We start from the raw sequence: 21,283 nt of genomic DNA, 5'->3' as shown, positions 1-21,283 counted from the left end.
CGGTAGTGTGAAGAACACCACAACGCCTGTCCTCGAATCGACATAATGCTGACGCTGTTGGAGCCTCCCGGTGCGAAGCGCGTTCAAGCGCTCGCCAACCGTTCTGCGCAACATCTTCTGCGGCTCAGTGAGTTTTCCATCTTTATTGACGCGAAATTTCATTGATTTTATTTGCTGAACATCGTTTATTAGGAACCATGTGACGGAATCTTGCGCTAATTGCTATCTCCGTGTACATATTTGAGGTGACAACGAACATCCATCAAATTTCGCTATCATTTCAGATCCAGAAGATGAAGAATACTTTGATGCAACAGATTATGACTCTGCAAATGATGTCATCACAAGTAGTAGTGCATTTACACGTGTAAGTTTGTTTTATGTCTCTAGTCTCTAGTTCTTTGATTGTGTTTCGTGCAGCATTTTGATTTCAACGTTGAAATGAATTGTTCTCCAGTGCGAGGATTCCTTATCACTTCTCAATATGTTTCTGGCTCTTTTATTGAAGTTCATTAACATCATTAACGCTCAAATATTACTAAGTAAACTTAATATAAGCTGTAGCTTATATCACGCTCGACTTATTTCAATTTTCTTGATGTCGAAGTAGCTCTAGCTGAATATTAGCATTATTTCTTCATTTATAAAGAAGTGGAAAAATAGTCTTTATAGAACTGATTAGTTCTATAGTGAAAGTTATTGATGAATCACAGCGATTCGTCTATAATTGACACTGGGAGTAGACCTCATGTGATGATTTCGATTCCGAAGCGAATGAGAAGAATTTATAGACCATCTTGCTTTGACCTTGTATAGAGCTCTTTTTTCACATTGGTCTGCACCTCAAAAGGTTTCCTCCCGGCGATCTTTCCGTGCAGTTTTCTGTTGCCTTTTGCAGAAGGTGTGAAAAGGCGGCATCTCTTTGGAAGTAGACCATTGCGTAAAAAAGATGATTGATGCAAGGTCATAGCAGGTCTTATACTTCCTGATGTTGATAATTGTCAATAATAACATGTTGCTCATGTTCTATGAGTACCACGAAAGGTTTTATTTGATGGTGTTTCTTGGATTTGTTAGACTCATCTCCTGTTTTTGTTGTTTCGAGAAATACGGAAATGCTTAATGTTGGTATGGCATTATTCGTTTCTTTTTATTTGTACCACCAAAAGAGTCTGATATATATTTGTACGAGATTTGAACACATTGTCTTAGATCGAGGTAAAAGAGGTAGTAGAACACTGTTTAGTAATCACTGATTGTTCATTTTATCGCACTTGTCATCTTTTATGACTCTTGTGTTTCATGAGGTTGTGCAGGGACCGTGTAACCTCGATAAGTCTTCATTCAAAGGATTTCGGTTGTATGTCATCCAACAGCGTAAATATTGACAAAGACAATGTGACACGTGAAGTTTGTGTGTCTAGGAGCATATGAAAATTTAAGACCTAGGATCATGAAGAGCACTCGGCTTAGATTTTAAAGCATAGTTTTTCAGAAGTTTTTTTTTGGTGTTTTGACATGTGGACATATTATTGACGACCATTTTGTGATGCCGTGATTTGTGACGTTTTAGAAGGTCATTTTGTGTTTGTGCTATTTGTATTCGAATGCAATGGCTTGAAAAGCTGATATCTTAGCAGCTCACGCTCTTATCAGCTGTCTCGTGATGTTTTGTAGGTTTTGAGCGTGAAATGTGTTGAGGAACAAGGAAGTCGATAATGACATAGTTAGGGATTCAGATATAAAGAGGACGTAATTATCTACGTTTAAAAGCGAGGAAAAATCCACGATTAGGCGTTGCTCCTAAAAGATTTCCATTGTGAAATAGTGACTCCTATTTCCTTTCCATTCTTTTGTGTATCAAAGCTTCACTGTACTTTCTACGTTTAAATCAAGATCGCAATATTGAAGTTTGTGCTGTCGGTTGTAGAATATGTGACTGTTTCAGTTTCTGGACAAGTACTTGGTTTGGAAATCAAGTTCGGATGACTACAATGACCGCTGGAAACGTGAATTTCTAAAGCAGCCGTCTTGGTGTGATGCAGATCTTTGCTTGCAACAGATAAAAAGGGTGCGTTTTTAAACTTCTTCGTTTTTTTTATGTATTTCTGCCATCTTTAGATCCTTGGCAAACAATTTCGTAAACAACAATTAGTTAAAACCAGTAAAATCAGTTGGAGGTCTCTGTTTATGTACGCCTCATTACATGAGTTTATAACGTTTGATAAACATGCTCTTTTTACTACAGTAATCCCCTGCGAAGGCGACTATAATGAGCATTTTGTGAATGCATAAAATAACAGAGTTTCGTGCTTGTGTTTAATTGGTCTTCTGTTTGCTACTCGATCACACCTTTGATAGAGAGAACTGGGCAATTAATAATGTTACTAATGGGTTGTCTGAGAATTATAAAACAGACTGGCAGGTGGCACCTGTGGGTGGACGTATGCAACATGCATAGTATGTTAATTCTGTGCGAGGAGATACGATAATGGTGTTTAATTCGTCGTATGGTGAATGGATTCCAGTTTATCGATTGTTTTCGATAGGTGAATATTGCAGACGGAAGTAGACAATTTTCTAGTAGAGGTTGCGATGTGTTTTGTTACTTTGGGGGTCATGTTACTGATGGAAAATATATAATATATAAAATTAATATAAATATTCAAAACTACATCCTGTTACAGCTCAGAGGCGTTCGAAAATAATATGGCGTTTTTTTTCTTCACTGCAATGGAGATTATCGTAATCGGATATTTCGTCCACTAAATCAAAGATGTTGCAAAAGTGACTTTGGATCTTGTGTTATAGATTGAGATAATTAAATTTGATGAGCGCTGAGAAAATTTGAGTTTTATAGTTTATGCGATTTTTGACGAGCAGACACATCCTACAAGACGTTATTGACTAATTCGCTCTCTTTCGTGAGTGGATGGTAACTGACCGAGGTGTGGTCGTGCACGGACACAATTAATTACTCACCGTTCATGCACCAGCTGCAGATTTTTCCTTTGTAAGTACAAGGAAACGCTGTTCAGTAGCCTTGATGAAGATGTCCTTGAGTGGGGTAATGTTCAAAAAAATTCAAATAAGTGAAATTTTAGTCGTATGTGGTTAGTTTTTTTTTTCACTTCGTATATCAGGCAAAAAAGCGTCATTAGAAATGACTGAAACGTGCGTGCAGGTTATTATGTGTGTCGTATTACGGCTTTTGTTTTGACGGTTTCATAGTCAAGTGGGTTGTTGAACGCGTTGCTATAGTCGTGGGTACATCGCACGTAATAAGCGCGATACACACAGATGAGGCGTTAGGGGAGGATTAAGGAGACGATCGCATGTGGGGAGTGAGTGAGACTTGTTCATGTACTGTGCAGTTGTGAATATGTGCCTAAGTTGACTCCGAACTAAGAATCGTTTAAACGAAAAAAACCAGCATAGAATGACAGGATGCTAAGGAAATTCGGCTTTTTTTTTGAATTTTTTTTCTCTAAGAGGAATTTTCTCTCTACTCTTCGCTGTTCAGCAGTCTACGATGAACAGCCGCTGACCAGATGTTAGCATTTTTCGCGTGACTAATTTAAATCGCTTAGCCATTGGAACATTGAATTTGAACGACCGTTGCGAGGAGAATAGTATCGATCAGTCTTAGCGCAAAGCTCGCTTGCCGATCCATTAAAGAGGTTTTCTGGTGCGGCAATGGAGAAATTAGGCCGGGCATTCATCCACCTTAGATCAAGACTTGGACATGAGAAAAATCTGAGTGGGAGCGATGTTTTATCTCGTCTTCAAGGGACTAAAAGTGCCTGTGTAATGTGTTTGCACGGCAACTTGATGTGGCGTTTTGCTCAAGCAGCCGAGAACATCTGCTTACAAGAGCGTGTTGTTGAGAAGCCGCCGCATGGTTGCAAAGCAGAAGAGTTATGTGTGGTAAACTGGCGGACCCTCTTGATCTTTGCCCCAGGAAATTGCTGAAACGTCTAGCATTTTTTTTGTTGCGTTTTTTGAGATGAGAAAGGTAATGTACATGGGATTAAACAAATTTAAATTAGCCACGCATATGTGTGTGGTGTTAATCACATTACAGGTTCAGTTGTGGATTCGTTTTTACTATTTTTGCTAACCTTTTTTTTGCTGAGGAGGCACTTCACAATATTTTCTCACCGTTAACTTTACATCTTCCTTATTTGCATAGCTTTCGTAAAGTCTCTTTCATCAAAAACACTTCATCCGTTGTACTTTATTGTATTTCTGCGTGAAAGTCGGGAATTTCTGAAAAACATGCAATTTCTCTCTGCAGCAACTTAGAGGTGCTCTATTATCTTCCCATGTTCTTCATGTGAGAGAATAAATGTTCTATCGCCATCGGTCTCGAGAGAGATGTCAATTTTATCGCACTCTAAGAAGAACGTGCTATGAAGAAATGGACACGTCTGGGATAGCGCGCTAGGAATGCGGCAGTCTCTTCTTGTGTAGGTGGTGAAAAGACTGCACTCCTATAGCGATGGATTTCTTCCTATGTCCATATCCATAGCTTGAAATAAACCAGAATGACATTTTGAAAAAAAGAGAAGCAAGAGTATCTGTTTGACTTCACTAAGCGCGACTTTGCTATATGATCTGGCGCGTTGTGCGTGGGAATGGAACAGTTGTTTTGTTGCGAACCACCTTGTTTTGCGTGACTGAGGGCTGAGTGAATTTGTAGGATGTTCGCCGTTGAAAGCTCCACGTGATTTCTGAAAGAAATGATGCTAGAAGAAAAAAAAAACCCTGGACTTTCCAATGGAAAAGTGTTATTGGTTAGCTGTTTGCGTCAAGCTGCATAGCTCTATATTCTACATCATTGTCGGCTTGAAGCGATCAGAATTCTTATATGCAGATCGTATCGGATGTGTCTCTCACATCTCAATCGTGAACGCGATGGGTGGTGGAAATGCTGCCAGAAATAATCAAAGGGGAAGAATATTCAAGTGGTTGGACTCGGAAATTACCATAATTATGATGGCAGATCACATTTCCTGCACTTATTGTGCATATTTTGTTTCCAACAATGTATTGAAGCGATGTTTAAAATGGTGTTAGTAGGGGTAGAATACTCAAGTCAGTTTTATATTTAGAACTTTTTTGTCATTCGGAGAGAATGTTCCGCTTAATCGTGCCTCATTGAAAACTTCACTTTCTTTTTCTTCGAACGGCTGCCGAATTTTCTGAGTCGTAAAGTTTTCCGCCACATTAGTTGCTGTCCGTGTATTTCGATTGAAAGGAGCTATTTTGCGCTTTCAAGCGGTGAGCGAAATGACCGTTGCAATGTGTATAGATAGAAGCGTGCGCAGCAAGTCTTTTGAAATGTGAACCTAATTGAATCGCATGAAATTACTGATGAAAGAGTGCAGTGTGCAGCCTCGTACTCTGCAGAGCGCAACAATGTTCCTTTTTGGGATTATGTCAGTAGCAACTAAAAGTGTGCGTTTGCAGTAACAGTATCTCAAAGGATCTGTCAACCTTGCAACAATAACAGTATGACATCATTTACTGCTCATCGCCGACCACATCATTCAAATGGGACGTAGGCAACGTTTGAGTGCGCTGCGAAGTGACATTACCGGCCGCATTTATTTATGCGGCCATCTCATTCCTAGCAACTGGCACTTAGATACCGAAAACCGCCACTCTCTCGGATTCGATGAGAAATTCTGATCTGATCTTGAGTTGGTCGGAGAGATCGTTGAGACGATGGAGGCTTTCATTTTAATCGTCGTTGCGATTGTGTTTTATGAGATTCGCCGTGTACCGTTTGACATCGTTGTCTCGAAACTTTTATATAAAATAGGAACGAACAAAAGGTGATGAGATTCTGAAAATAAAATTGGATGAACAAAAGGGAAATGGTCGAAATAAATATGTGCAATTATTTTGGAGAGGGATTCAAACCATTTCTGGCTTTCAAATCTCGAAAATCATGTTTATGCTAACTTTCATTCAATTTCTTCGAATTTCCTGATTTTTTGGGCAACTTGTTACAACCATTTCAGCGTGGAACAAGCAGGAAATGTGCCATTTTTTCATTTACATTCCGTTAGAACTCAATTCACTCAAAGCGCTCCACTTTTAGTGCTATCGGACTGCTACGTTTAAGCGTTTCGCACTGCGTACTCTGTAGACCTTAATCTGGGAAGCTTGTATTTGCATAATGATTGTTTTAAACGCTTTCCGTGTGCTCAGCAAACATGATGGCGCCGATGAGCTGCTTTTCGACGAGCGAGAAAAAATGCCTTATTCTGCTCTACAGTCGCTATGCTGTAGTGTACATAAGGGAAATGTATAGACGTGCAGACTTCTTTTTAAGCGGAACCATAATTGTCGCATCCTTTAAGGATTATTCCTCATTTGATAGTCAGCGAAAACGACGGTTATTAGCTCTTTGCTGCGAAAGCGTTCACAGAGCGGGGGAAATGGAATTGGAATCGAAGGTTATACAGTTTTTGGAGTGAAGAATCACTCTTTGTCTGTGGACTTTACAACTCTACAACTATATAAGATCAGATGCCTGAGTTACAAAAAAAAAATACTTCACAATGTAAACATCAAAGCACTCTAGAAAACTGCTATACATAGCTGTGCAAATAAAATCTATTTTTATTTTGTCTTTGTGTCACAAATACACTGTTTTTGACGTTTTTCAAAAAGTGCAGACGTTTACTCGGAAATAATTTCCCGTTCTGTTATATTTGCTTGTAGGGGAAGCCTTTTTTTTGCTCAACGTTCTTGCTGGCTTCGACCGCATTAGAAACATCGAAAAAAGTGATACCGTGCAGAATGCATCGTAAACAGTTTTATGCTGGTAAATGGGATTTAAATTGCGTACCCATGACGACCTTGACGGACATTCGGCAGTGGATGCCGTACATAAATAGCAGAAAATGTCGATCTCTATTAAGCGAAGAGGGATTTTAGGGTGCATAGACGATAGTGGATAGTCGAATAACGAAGGTTTTGTTGTAGGATCGGTTTAATTTATCAGTATCAGCAACCAATCATTTCCAAAAAAAAAGACTAGGTGGGACTGCTCTTAGAATCTCCCCTAGTCTTTTTTTCCTCCAGCACTTATAACTTCTCTGTTCCGGATCATGTTCATTAGAGTTCATGTTCATGAAGATTGTTCTATGGTTTGGGATTTAAGACATGTTTTCTTTTTTAATTTGAGGCAAGACCTCTGCGGTGTTGTTTTTGCCGAGATTGTGCGCAAATAGGAAACAGTCCCCTCGGTTAAACAACTTTTCCAACTAAACTGCTTTTGCACGTTCACATCTCTCCTATTATCATCATCCAACATTTGATTAGAAAAAACGATAAGCGTTCCTCGAGAAATCAGCTTTCGCTGAAATGTTGTTCAGGAATACAACAACGGAAGCCCATTTGTGTTTGATCAGCTGTTGCTATTCAAGCTGGGTAGAAACCGCGACCCGGCTGTGTAGAATGTGTAATTGCCGATTCGTGGTTGGAATCTGATTTATAGTTTGTCTGGGACCAGAAAAGCTCATTGCTCACTGTAGGCGACGGCGTTTTGTTGAGGTTAGAGATTGACGAGGAATGGCGAACACAAGTCAAACGAGCGTAAAACAGCTGACACCGTAGCAGTTTTTGACGCATTTGTTGAATACGCTTGGATGTTGCAGCGATCTTAGTTGTGTAGAGAGTAAATGAGCCTCAGAAATGGTTCTACTACTTATTTTTACGCCTTGTGTGGATCTGTTAGATTGTCATCAGAAAAGTACAATTGAAAAAAGCCCTAAAGTGTAATTTCACCTTGTTTCAGGGCAAAGCAAGCGGTAACAAATGGGCCCTTTACATGCGAAGTTTCATCCAGAAGACTCTGTTCTCACTTGGGAACTTCGTTCATGCAAATGCAGCGACAGTCATAGTCGCAGTGCTGATGCTATTCTCCATTTGCTGTTACGGCTTACAATTTGTACATATCGAGACGGACATTGTGAAATTATGGGTGGCTAGTGAGTTTTAATGACGAAATTCCATGACATGACATGAGTTTTGGTGAAAACAATCTCTTCCCTCTTTCAGAGGGCGGACGACTTGACGAAGAGCTCAATTTTCTATCACGAATACAAGCCACTTTGAATTACAACGAATCGAGAGGCGGTAGCGAAATTGTGCGGGAAAATGGTCTTGGCGGTGGATATCAAGTTGTGATTCAAACTCCTGAATATCCTGGCCAAAACGTATTGGATAGGGATCCGTTACTGAAACATGTCGATACAATGAGGGAGATCGCCAATTTCAGCATTGAGATACACAATGTGTGAGTACTGTTTCATTTCCACCCTTTTCTCTTTTCATTTTCGCAAATATCAATTTCTAAAGTTGGTATAAACGGTTCGGTCGAAACGACCTTAACTTTGGTGGAGTTGCGAAAACTGCGTCGTTTCGGCTGCCGCGGTGGGACCCCGCGCAGTTCAGTTGAAGCTGGTGTGGGTCCCAGATTGAGAGCTCTTGAGGATTTGAATAGATCTCATATTTAGTCTTTTTTTATTTGACGTACTGTTCTAAACGTCAAAGAATTTGCGTGAGTAGAAGTTTTTTTTATATTCTGTTTCACCTTTAACTAATTGGTTTTGTTTCTTTGCGACACATTTCAGTCTTGCTGCAGTTGCAAGAAATTATTTCACAGAACAAAAAAAGCGAGTTTCAACGTTACAGATATTTTTGCAGACTGTATTTTTTTCTCTCTCCGAGCGTGAATATAAGGGCAATCTAATGGACCGGTTTCCGTGCCGAATTAAAAAATACCACGTTTTAGTGTTGATCAGATGTAGCTTGGGGTTTGTATCTTTTTACCCTAGATAGCTCTATTTTTCTCAAAAACGGGGTGACATAGGTAAAAAAGATAGAAAGCAGGGGAAACAGTTGATAAGTGATTACGCATTTTTCTGCGAAGCTATTATGTACACTTGAAGTTTCTATTACATGTGTGGAGAAGCACAACGGTTATTTTTCTCTTCAGTCGATATTGCTTCGTATAGAACGAGGAAATGCATTCATTAGCTGAAGCGCATTTTCGTGGCCATGTTAAACTCAGAATTTAACTAATTAAATATTTCGGATACGGCGGTGTGTGCCCATTGGAAAGATTCGTATCATAAAGATGACATTTCAATGTTGATGAATCAGCTGACCGAGTGTTTGACGCCTGCAAGCATCAAAGTTTACACTTGCACGTGTTTTTTTTTTTGCAAACAGTGTGGTCATGAGAACATTGTGATGGAAAGGAAAAGTTTATTTATATCATTGTGAAGGGACTGTAACCTGTGAGATCGTCACTACCTGAATTTCTTTATATGTATGTATTATGGGTGTGATAAAGATCAAATTTATACGGTCTCATCGGGACTTAATTTTAGCAGTTGGTCATTATCCGACATATGCTTCAAGCCTGCTCCACCGGAATTAGATGGCATCGCTGCCGAAATGGCTGATGTGATCGAAAGAATTGTGCCATGCATCTGGATCACCCCGATTGACTGTTTTTGGGAAGGCGCTAAAGCTCTTGGACCACATCCACCGATAGAGACAAAGTGAGTGGGCTATGCTACTTCAGAAATCCAAGAATTTTTTCACATGGCATGGTTTTTTTTCAAGTTTTTCGTATCGTTGCAATTATGAGTACTTTAAGAGATCTATCTGTGCTGGCTTGGCTGAAATCAATACCAAATAGGAAGTATATCCAATGGACTGATTTTGACCCTATGGACGTCATTAATGAGATTCATCGGATGTTCAACCTTGGCTCGCATCACACATTCTTTGAGAGGGTTAGTGAACTTTTTTTGATGCCTCTTCAAGTTAGAGAAAAGTGCAAAATTATTTTCAACCAGTTTTCTACTACCTACGCGCACAGAGTTCGTCTAAGATGATCTGACTGTATGCCTATTAGGAATATTTAATTTTAGGCTGGTCTTGGCCACGGATACCTCGACAGACCATGCATGAATCCCCTCGATCCAGAATGTCCTAAAATGTCTCCAAACTACTATGATGTTTGCCCACTTCTTGCAAAATTTCGTGAATATGCCAACAACAACAATATCACTATGGTACCAGATGACTTCTCGCACGACGTCTACGAATTTGATTTGTTTTCAATGTTCAGTAAGTGCTATTCATTCTTATCTTTTTAAAGATGAGGTCAATTTCTGGAAGTTGTTTTAATAGACAGAGATGATTGCATGATTGTTTGTTTAGATATTGGAGGTAGACGACGTAGAAGAAGACGAAGCATAGATGGAGTGACAATTGATGAGGACGCTTTGAATAGGAATGAGACTGAGATTCCGGTGCCTATCAATCCAGAAATTCTTGCAGCTGTCACCGCTCAAGAAGAAGCGGAAAAGAAGGCCAAAGCAGAAAGAGCCGCTGCAGAAGGTGCGATTTATTTTGCTCATGAAAACGGCAGTCTGATACTTCCTTTATTCGTTTTTGAATTTTTGGAATACTTCTCTTGAGATCTCACTTTCATTTTTATGTGGTTCGATTTGTGACTCCTAGGTGTTTTTCAGATTGTAAAAAATATCGAGGACCAATGATGCGTTGGATGTTCGCAAACCTTGATAAATGGGCCGATTTTCTGCAAGAGGTATGCATCCACCATGTTCTCAGTAATTTTCGTGTCCTTTGAGTCATGTTGTGTTCAATTTTAGTCGGAGTATCCACGTTTCCCCGACTACGCTCACGTCATGTCGGGTGGGTGTCCTGGTTTCGCTGCGGGGGTGCTGCACTGGCCGGAAGATATGATTCTTGGAGGAGTAAAACGACAAGGCAGAGGGGTCGACATGCAGTCTGCTGATGCTTTGCAAAGTGTTTTCTTGGTAGCAAGCCCCAATGACGTGTTTCTGCGATTCAAACAGAAAGTGAGCGTCAGAGAAAACGATTTTGCATCGTTTGTCTCCAAAAATCTCTTGTTCTATAGGGAGATCTTCCAATGGCTAAACCGGATTTGGATCAGACACGGTGGAATGAAAAGTTAGCTCAAGAGGTGATCCAACAATGGCAACGCAATTTCACACAAATGCTGTACAAACACAAAGCGAATTTTGATGAAGAAGTTAGTTTTTTTTTTGTTGTACTAGGTAATTGCTGGTAAAATATGGTCCTGTTCCGAATTTAAGGGTTTTGAACGTCGAACTATTCATCCACTCGCTTCAACATCTATAGCTGATATGTTGGAGGAGTTCTGCCAGTTCAACTACAAGATCATCTTCGTTGGTTATGGATTAATGGTAAGTTCTCTCGGACCTAATTGATGTGAATTAGTTTGGGTGGTTGTATACGATGTCCTGCAGGTGGCTGACGCTGCATTTATGTCATTAATCACAAACCAAGAATAACACTGCTATTTGTCCGCTTGGATATCCATTCTTTTACTCAAAAACTGCAATTACTTCTGAGATAGTAGACTTGAGGGGAATGTCCTTTGAGTGATCTCCGTTTTGTACTGTGGGCTTTTTTTCAGCTTGTGTATGCAATTTTCACTCAAATGAAGAGAGATGGTTGCCTTCCTTCATCGCAATCGTGCATGGGACTTGCTCTCGCCGGTGTACTAACAGTAACATTCGCATCAGTCTCTGGACTTGGCTTAGCCACATGGTTTGGCATTGAATTCAATGCAGCTACTACTCAGGTGAATAAATTCTTCATTTAATAAGGAAAAATTTTAAAAAAGTCTCTGTTTTCAGATCGTACCATTCCTTACTCTTGGTATTGGTGTCGATAATATGTTCATGTTACTACATAACTATCATGATGTCATGTCACTAACCAATCAACATGAAATCGGAATACTTATGCGAGAGACGGGAATGTCCATCCTCTGCACATCAATCAACAATATACTGTCATTCTTAGCAGGTTGGTTTGGAAATTTCGTCCATTCTCAGACTATCACTCATTTCCTACGGTTTTCCCTAATTTACTCACATTTGCTTGCCATTTTATTGTAATAAGTTTTCAGGTACAATGCTGCCCATACCAGCGTTACGGTCTTTCTGTGCTCAGAGCTCTATATTACTTACATTCAACTTTATTGCCATTCTCACTTTATATCCTGTAAGTTCATTCTTTTTGTCTTTTTATGATGTGAAAGTTCGTTTGACTGATTTGAACATGAGTGAGAACATAAGCATATAGTTCTGATGCATCTTTTTTCGCAGGCAATAATCTCCATCGATCTCCGGCGTCGAAAGGCTGGTATGCGAGATGTGTTCTGTTGTCTTCGTGGCGAATCCCGGCAGGAAGCCTATTCGATGATAACCAAACCTCATTACCAGGTGTTGCATAAGGAGGTTCATGTCGTTATGTTTTATTTACATCCTTTTTCCTTCCAGGAAAAACGCACTATCGGTGAACCGATGCCAAGAATGATGTCATACAAAGAAATGGAAGAAGAACCAGAACCCGAGCCGCTTTCACTTCACTCACTTATTAAAAAATATTACATTCCGTTCATTACCAAGAAATGTACGAAGGCGAGTGTTATCGGTTCTTGTCTTAATACTGCTGCATCATATTTGTTGTGCTTTCAAATGTGACCATTCAAACGTAGCGCTTTCAGATCTTTGTCATCGGCGGCTCATTAGTGCTACTCTTTTTCTCTTTCATTGGAATGCAGCGAGGTGCGATAGGACTGGAACTTAGCGATGTTCTACCAGAGCATACAGCACCGGCAAAGTTCCTTCAAGCCAGGGATAAATACTTTAGGTGAGTTCGAAATGGTTGAAATACTAGCAAAACTAAGACTATACGATCACTTGTCATGCTGTCGATTCTTATCAAGTGCATCCATAGTTATTTCCTTCCCAAAAAGGAAGGAGAAGAGAAGCAAATCCACCACAGAGGAAACTATACCTCCTATGGTATCTACTTTTCCTTCTACACTCTCTCTTTCAGTTTCTATCCTATGTTCGCTGTAATCAAGGGTCCAAACATCGACTATGCACGACAACAACACCAGATCGACAACTACAGAACAGCGATAGGTGCTTATAGGACTTTTCACTAAGAAAGAGCCCTTTGCGCACTTTGCGTTGCGCACACCATTTTTCATATAAAAGCAACATATTTAGCTTCATCCAAGTTTGTGATCAAGACGAAGTCCGGGGAACCATCGGAAAAATACTGGCTGGGGATGATGAGGGATTGGCTGGCTAGCATTCAGAAAGCGTACGACGATGAGATGGCGCTGGGAAAGTGAGTTTTTTTTTTTTTTTTTTTTTGAATACTGCTCGCATTGTATTTCGTAAAGAAAACTTATGTCCGATTTTTCGAATGCGTATATTGTTCATGTTACGTAGAAATTAGAGAAGTCCCATTTTTGCGTTTGAATTTTGCTTTTTTAAGGTTCAATCTTACCGATGGTGAGTTGAAAGGTAATGTCAGTGAAGACGCTCTGATTGCACACCGCCTCATATGTAGTGTGGGGAATAAATATCAGTGCGAAGGAAGGGTACGTGGTGTCTACTTTTTGTTAGAAATTGTTTCAGTTTCTTTTTTTCTTTTCGGTATTGGCGTCATTTTTAGGTAGGCAAGATACGGCTGGTTGACGACATGCAAACGATCAATCCAGACGGCTTTTTCAATTATTTGACAGCTTGGTACAACCAAGATAACATGATGTGAGTCGTTTTTCATCCATAGTCCTAGGAATCCAAAATTCCAGAGGAAAACAGTTTTTAAAGTTTTCTGTATATAAATTCCTGTTGTCTACTATATGAAAAATAAAAGGCACCTGAATTCCTTTGAGTTGAATGGCATTTCTTTATAAAATGAAGTAATAGTAACATAAATATGTGTTTTCACCTTGGTTTATCTAATTAAAATCGCTAAGATGTGAAAAGTTTAAATGCTAGATAATACGTAGACGAAACGACGGCCCCTTGGAGGTATACATAATGTTTCAATACTGTCATTGTCATGAAGGATCCTAGAGTTTTTTAATCTCCATTATTCTCTCAATATAATACTACTTTATATTTTTAGTCGTTATAATGTTGTAGGTATTACGTGTCTCAAGCATCGTTCTATCCAACGCCACCAAAATGGTCAATAGCTGACAAAAATGCCTCACTACTAGTTCCGCCCGCTGAGCCATTGGCCTATTCACAGATTCCGTTCTACCTGACCGGTCTCACGGATACGCCAGTTATAATTGAAATGATTAAGGTAGGTAGCATCTGATTTCAACAATTTCCTGAAACCTACAGAGTTATTCGTTACAGGATATTCGATCAAAATGCGATTATTTTGTCCAACAAGGACTTCCAAACTTCCCACAAGGTATCGCATTCACGTTTTGGGAGCAATATCTACACCTGACATACAATTTAATGACGGTGAGTTGAAACAAAGAAAAGAAAACAACAATGAAATAAGTTAGTGTAATGAATTCTTTTCGAATTTTCTTTTCTTTTTATTTTGTGCATCGAAGATCCCTCTTATTTTGTTTGTCACATCTTTTATAAAGCAGACTTCAGTGAATTGTTCCTCCGCTGAAATAAAATATGCTCAGCAAATTGAAAATTCTTGAGTTTCTTGATTGCTACTTACTGAAGCGTTCCAGTTGCATTGTAGAAGTCTATGTTGCCTAAAACTATTAATGTGATTTTATACATTGCACAAGTTCAGCGTGAATACGTCTTGTTTCGAACTCTTTTCTTGTTTATTTATGTTAATTTTTAAAAATATTTCGGTGTTTTACTTCAGTCTTTTTTTTTGTGTTCGTCGGAGTCTTCAGAAGAATTTCTTATTTAGGCTATCATACTCATAGCCTGTGCTGTATTCGTGGTCATTTCGATTCTCTTGTTCAATCCATGGGCAGCGTTCAACGTATTGCTGATTCTTATTGGTACGTCGTTGAAGTGGTCCCTGTTGTGATTTATTAATCTAAAACAAGAAATGGGATGATATTGATTCATCTCAGTACATTCTTCAAGCGAGAGAGGGTCGTATGTAAAGTTAAACAAGCAATCAGTTGAAATTCCGAATTATTCGCAGCATTATTTCAGTGATGACAGTCGAACTTGCTGGATTTATGGGCTGGGCAGGTGTAAAGATGAATCCCGTGTCAGCGGTGACATTGATCACTGCAGTAGGAATTGGCGTTGAATTCACTGCACATGTCGTATTGGCTTTCTTGACATCACTTGGCACAAGGTAAAGAATGATTTTCAAAAATTACTTTCATCCTTCTTTTTTCCATTTTTTTCTTTTTTCTCTTCATAGAACTGCATCTATTGTTTTTAGGGCTGAAAGGACATCAAGTGCCATCGATCGTGTCTTTGTACCTGTTATTCATGGCGCATTGTCCACGCTATTGGGTATTCTGATGTTAGGATTTTCGGAGTTTGAGTGAGTTGTTAATAGAAGTTTTGCATCAGGAATATTACGTCTCTCACACAATTATTCTGTGACATGTTCTATGCTGGTAACTGTTTTTAATCGCATTTGAATCTTACTGATTACTCACGATGCGAGGAAAGTTCACTCTCTTGGCATGTCTAAAAGTTTCCCTTACAGATTTGTGGTGAAGTACTTCTTTGTCGTAATGTCAGCGCTCATTGTAATTGGAGTGATTAATGGTTTGATACTGCTACCAGTGTTACTGTCATTAATGGGAGCACCTCAAGAGGTAAGCTTTCTTTTAACAGTTGGTCGAATAATTTGTCGGCGGTTAGCGGCTTTAAACACCTATGTTTATGCAGAGAAGAGGTTGCTCCTGTATCACCATCCTTATTCTCTTTCATGTATTTTGTCCTGCGATTAGCCTTCATCTTCTTCAGAACTTATTTGCCTTAAGGTGTTTTCGATTGATGGCAAGGCACGTCTGAATTTGCCTCCACCGCTTCGTCGCCGTGAAACAGAGATCGAAGAAGACGACGAAGGGCTAATGATGACAACGCGTGGTGTGCGTCCATTCCGCAACATTGCAATATAATAGCGCCTCAGGCGCAGCACCTTGTAATATTTTCAATTCGCATTACTACGGAGTCTGTTGCTGGTATCCGAAATCTGCCCTGCCAATGACTTTCCTTTCGCGCTGATCATTTCCATTAATTTTATTGCTTGCTTTTCGATAATTGCCGTTTCATGATTTCTCTTTCATTTTTAAAATTTCATTTTCTTCAGTCATATTTTAAATTTAAAACTTTACTTCTTTGCAAGCATTCAACGTTCAGGTATTGTGTATGTATTATTTGATTTTCTCTTTCTGCTCAACGGTAACATGTAAAATGTGCTCGCAAGTGCAATGTTCTGTGCTTTTTCTTGTCTTATTCTTAGTAGTAATTGTTGTGTACGAAGCTTTATTCGCCCTTCTCTCGTTCCACCTGTGTATATTCTCGACCCGGTTGCATATAACCGAGTTTTGGTGAGAACTCGTGCATATCTCTTAAGTTCAGTGCATGCGTCATAATAGTTTTGTTTAAGAAACGGGCAGTCATCGATCTCCTAGTCGATCGGTTGACATCGATTTTTAGTTTTGGTCGATGGCCGCTTACTTAACTTAAAGATGAGTTTTATGCCTTTTCAAACATCTAATGCGTATCGACGATCTCTTTACGTAGTCTTGTCTGGTATCAACTCTTGTTTAATTGTATAGGTCGATTAGGGACGTTTTTTTGCCAATATGGTAGGCGTGAAGTGATTGTAGCTGCGCTCGAGTTCATTCGAAGCGGATACTATCGCAACCCTGCCAAAGCGGTAGTTCCATAGAGTATAGTATTTAATTTATCGGTTTTATCGAGTGATCCGGTGGATAGTTGTATTAATAAGATTGTTAATACTGCTAATGCACATGACTCTCACATGTTCGGAATATTGTACGATCTGTGTTATTGCCGTTTAATATTTGTTTTCGATTTGTTATGATAATAAAGAAATCTTTTATGCGATCTGGACAGGACAAGAGGGGGCATAAAATTTTGCTAATGGAATCTTTGCCTGGTGAATTAGTTCAGAAGCCTTGAAAGTACGAAGATGTGCTGCAGATGATCTTTAGGATCAGTTATGACTTTCTTACGGCTATGACTTTGCATAAGGGTGTCGAGAGCAAGGTCAAGCGTGCGTTGAGAATTCTTCAACAGGAAGGCTGTAAGAGGGGCGTCGGAACAGGAGTGGAGTTGTAAGGCATTTCAGAAGAGAAAAAATGAAGAGAACAAAGAGAAGATGATGGGATAATCGATGTTAAATAAACACATGGATACACGTAGATGCCGTGAGTTTTTTTTTTTTTTTTTTTTTTTTGAAGATTTTGCTGGTATAATTTCACACATTCTGGTTTGGGACTAGTTTGGAGAAATACTAAAAAAATGGACTTCAAGATTAGGATAAGTGCAAGAGGTAATGAATACGGAGGCAACGAAGAGTAAATTATTCAATGCATTCTGAAGTGAGCTTTGCGGCCTGGAATTAAAGTGAGTTATTCAAAAAAAATCTCACCAAGAAAATGGAAAAAATAGAGTGGAGTGGAATCAAAACTAGAAATTATCCGGTATCCACATTCTGCTGTCAATTTGAAGACAAACCATCAAATAACGAAGTAAATAGAGTACATAAGTATAAATATTATAGTAGGAGTTGTGAAGATAATGAAATGGAAAACAAAGTGTTTTAAATGCACGTGGTTGATAAAATTTTTTGATCCTCCTATGAATTTAATTTACTGTCTAAATATCACATCTAAGCATTACAAATCTCTGTATTGATATCTCAGTTATCCCAAACGAGATAGAACTAAGGAAACAGAGGTTACTTCGTATTGAGTACTAAGAACCCAAAAGGAACAAACCTGATTTCTTTCATAGTTTGAAAGCTGCTTCAGCACTTCTTCATTATAACCAATTTAACTATACTCTGTTCTCTATTGAAAGAAACAATATCTATTGAAACATTGAAGCACTTACACTCGTTTGCGCAATGCGATGCATTGATGTTTCCATTCCAACGGTCAGAAATCAATCTAACACAGATGCGTGACTTTTATATTTGGCGTTTAGAAGATTGAAGAGCACATTTCTCAGCAGACAGTCACGAAGTTCCACCACCACCACACACCACTTTAAAAAAACCTAACTATAGGAATACCGCTAATACCGGCTTTATGTAGATGTCTTTTTTTCGCTCTATAACAGCACCAAAATTCCCTTTTAGGTGATTTTAGGTTTTCTCAACTTTTTCTCCACAATTGGACTTTGCTTTCAGCTTTTCTAGTTTTTTTTTGTAACCTAGATGAGGAAAATTCTATATATTTTTCTTAAATTTTCCGACTTTTCTTAACTAGCTTTTGAAAGGACCAGATTACCTACAGAAACAGAATTTTGCAGTCAAGGGTTTTCATTGATGTCCTATCAAAATATGAGGCTGAATTTTCCAACTGCGCCAACGTAAGCTCGCAAAGACAAAAAGTGCGAATTTTCAGACTTTTGGGTACGCGTCAAAATCTGCATCACTTCAAACAAAGTTCAATAGTTGAGAAAATTGCTGAAATTCTCAACTTTTTCTCAACTAGCTTTCAGAGGAATCAGAGGATCTCTAGAAAAAAAAATATTTCAACCGCTTTATAGCGCAGGTCTTCCCCTACGAAAAGGAGACACATATGTTCTCCTCCGTTTCTTCTGCAGTTCGTGACTTATGCTTATTTCAAGCTAACAAAATCCGACCAGTCCAGCAGTAATTTCTAATCAAGACTCAGTCTAATCCCTAAAATGACCTCTAAATAACACCTACGCGGCGAACAGTGCTATAAATACAATTTCAGAAAAGTTGCTTTCATAATATTCTTATCAGTAACTTTCCTTCGGTTTTGCAAAAATCAAGATTCCGGCGGTTAACTGTACGTAGGAAGTACAGAGTAGTAAGAAAATGCTATTAGAATCTGATCTGCGTTCGTGTTAGTCGGAAAAATTCCCGCCGAGATCAAACTCTCAACCGTTTTTGTTTCATTTTCCATGTGTAAAGTTGTTTGTAAATAGTAGGGAATAGTGTGAAAATGGTTTTAAAACGTTTCCTCTGTCGTTCTCAGCTGTGTTTTCCATTTTGCAAAAATTATGATCCCCGTGGAGATCGAGCTCTTGACCGTTTGTCATCACTCTCAAGAGAAAAACTCTGTCATTGAATACACGTTGAGAGCTTCCTCATCTTTTCAACTTATATGTGGACATATGTAGTGAAACACTTTATTCTTGAAATTTTTATTTTATTTGCAGCACGACGCCGGAGCCGCATGCACGAGTCTGATTGCTACTTACACGTGGTGGCCCTTCTTTAACTGAACACAATCAGGGATTTGAGTGTACACATTGGGAACGTACAAGCTATGTAATCTGCATAGTTATTGGCGCAAAATTCCCATAAACCTTGGAAATTTGCTGTTGTCTAACACATCCATCGGGAGCAACTGAAAGGTGCCCTGCCTGAAGGAAGCATGGAATCTCTCTAGCAAACCGCCCTTGCTAGGTTTCTGCGATATCTTTGTGTGCCCTTTGCTGCACTGCAGGAAAAACGTGTGGGAGAACGACCCATCAGTATCATCTTATTTCCTCGTCATGCCCTCACGTTGGGTGGGAAGTGGGCGTTATGCATTGCTGGATAAGCTCAAAAATCCGTTAATTTGTCATCCATATGTCTATTCCTAGACATTCTACTACAAAATAATGTCATTTGAGACTCCATGCTATTTATATATTCATGATCAACATCTGTTAATTTGCCTAGGTAGCTTTCGATTAGAGAATCACCCACTACGTACAGCGAACGCAAGTTCCAAAAAAGTTGAGGTTGTCCACGAATAACTTCCCACTTTTATCAAACAACATTTGTTACTGTCCTTTAGAGAGCTAGAGAGCAACCAGTTCAAGTAGAGAATCACGCGCTATATAGCACAAGTTCTAAAAGAGTTAAAACCTTTTAATTCAACTATGCCGAGGTTCATTGAAAGTCGAACTTTTCAACTGCTTTGTAGAGCTAAAACCGTCCTAGAGCTTCACTTTTGTCAGCCAACCGATAGTTGATTACCCCTAAGGTTCGCTCCAATTGTGTGCGTTACAGAAGGAGAAACTCGATTGTCGCTCCAGGCAATGTTCCACATCGTGCTAACTATGTCTTCTCTGTCATCACCACTCACTCCCTCATTACGGTACTTTTAAAAACGTTGCTTCGCTCGAATGTTGCCTCGCAAATTAAATCGCGCACTATCAAAAGTTTTCTCAAAAGTTCTTCAGTGTGATGTGTGGTGCAAAACTAAAGGATGTTCAGCACAGTCATGCGGAAAATCAGGTGTTGGAGAACACTGCAGAAGGTATTTTGACTGAAATTCGGAATATAAAATGTGCCATGCAAACTTCGTCTTAGAGCAACTTCCGGTCCCTTTTAGGTTATCGTAGAAAGCTGATAGGGTCCTGTTTTAAGAATGAGTATGTGAACTGCGGACCACATGAACAAAGTGGTCCCTCAGGCAACTTTCATCGTTGTCGCGAAACCCTATGAAATGATCTTTCTCTCAAGGTCCTGTTTAGCATTGCCTTGGGTAGCAAATTTGAGGTAATGTTGGCAATTAACTGCGTGATGACGGTCTAGAACATGGAACTCAATTTGTAGCTTTAGAGTGGACGCCCATTTCGAAACCTTAGAGACAAACTTCCTTCTTTGTGTTTGTAAACAATGTGAATTGCTCGAACAAGATTCCTTTCTATAACCTCTAATTTGAGTACTAAAGAATAACTTTATTGCTTTGATAAATGAACGGAACTTTATTTATCTCAGCAAATCTAACAGCAGGCTCAAACATCCAATTATATCCACTATTTACCATTGCGATTACGACCCCACCATCCACCACTTGGGAAGAAGCTCATCGAAGCTGCTCGCCTTAGCAAACCGAGTGGATTGATGCCAGATTGATAAGATGGATAATTGTATCCGTAAGACTGATAAGATGGATAGCTGTATCCGTAGTACTGGCGTTTGATGCGTTTTTTCCTATAGTTCCTATTCGTAGTGTGGAAACTTTGACAAAAAGAAGGAAAACTTTTCTTTTCATTTCTTCTTACAAGGACAGAGGGACTTACTCTGATCCTCTGAGGGCAGCAACTGACTCAGCACTTAGGAATAAAATTGTTGTGAATAGGATCAGGAGTGGAAGCAACTTCATTTCTGAAATACACGAACATAGTTGGACGAGCAAATAATTTTTCCTTCAGATTTCAGAATTATTCATTAAGGTTAT

General features: G+C 39.2%; 2 protein-coding genes across 2 annotated transcripts; one reads left to right on the top strand and one right to left on the bottom strand.

Moving 5' to 3' along the window:
- Positions 1-45: 45 nt before the first annotated feature.
- Positions 46-15,997, top strand: RB195_020450 (uncharacterized protein; the record flags this gene model as incomplete). The annotated part of the gene is made up of 30 exons (XM_064188744.1): positions 46-127; positions 285-367; positions 1,949-2,071; positions 7,814-8,006; positions 8,077-8,314; positions 9,414-9,587; positions 9,686-9,824; positions 9,963-10,161; positions 10,255-10,434; positions 10,569-10,645; positions 10,710-10,919; positions 10,979-11,113; positions 11,178-11,288; positions 11,522-11,689; positions 11,745-11,916; positions 12,020-12,114; positions 12,219-12,335; positions 12,393-12,533; positions 12,620-12,765; positions 12,955-13,043; positions 13,131-13,254; positions 13,405-13,510; positions 13,585-13,679; positions 14,061-14,226; positions 14,283-14,396; positions 14,815-14,908; positions 15,069-15,216; positions 15,307-15,411; positions 15,580-15,691; positions 15,860-15,997. The coding sequence occupies 30 exons, from the start codon at positions 46-48 to the stop codon at positions 15,995-15,997; spliced, it is 4,074 nt and encodes a 1,357-aa protein (XP_064044625.1).
- A 4,861-nt stretch (positions 15,998-20,858) lies between these two features.
- Positions 20,859-21,208, bottom strand: RB195_020449 (uncharacterized protein; the record flags this gene model as incomplete). Its single annotated transcript, XM_064188743.1, has 2 exons — positions 20,859-21,036; positions 21,126-21,208. The coding sequence occupies 2 exons, from the start codon at positions 21,206-21,208 to the stop codon at positions 20,859-20,861; spliced, it is 261 nt and encodes an 86-aa protein (XP_064044624.1).
- Between the last annotated feature and the right edge of the window lie 75 nt (positions 21,209-21,283).

This window comes from Necator americanus, chromosome II (genome assembly GCF_031761385.1).
Source record: "Necator americanus strain Aroian chromosome II, whole genome shotgun sequence".
Lineage (NCBI taxonomy): Eukaryota > Metazoa > Nematoda > Chromadorea > Rhabditida > Ancylostomatidae > Necator > Necator americanus.
The sequence above is the reverse complement of the archived record's forward strand: the minus strand, read 5'-3'. Positions and strand labels throughout refer to the sequence as shown.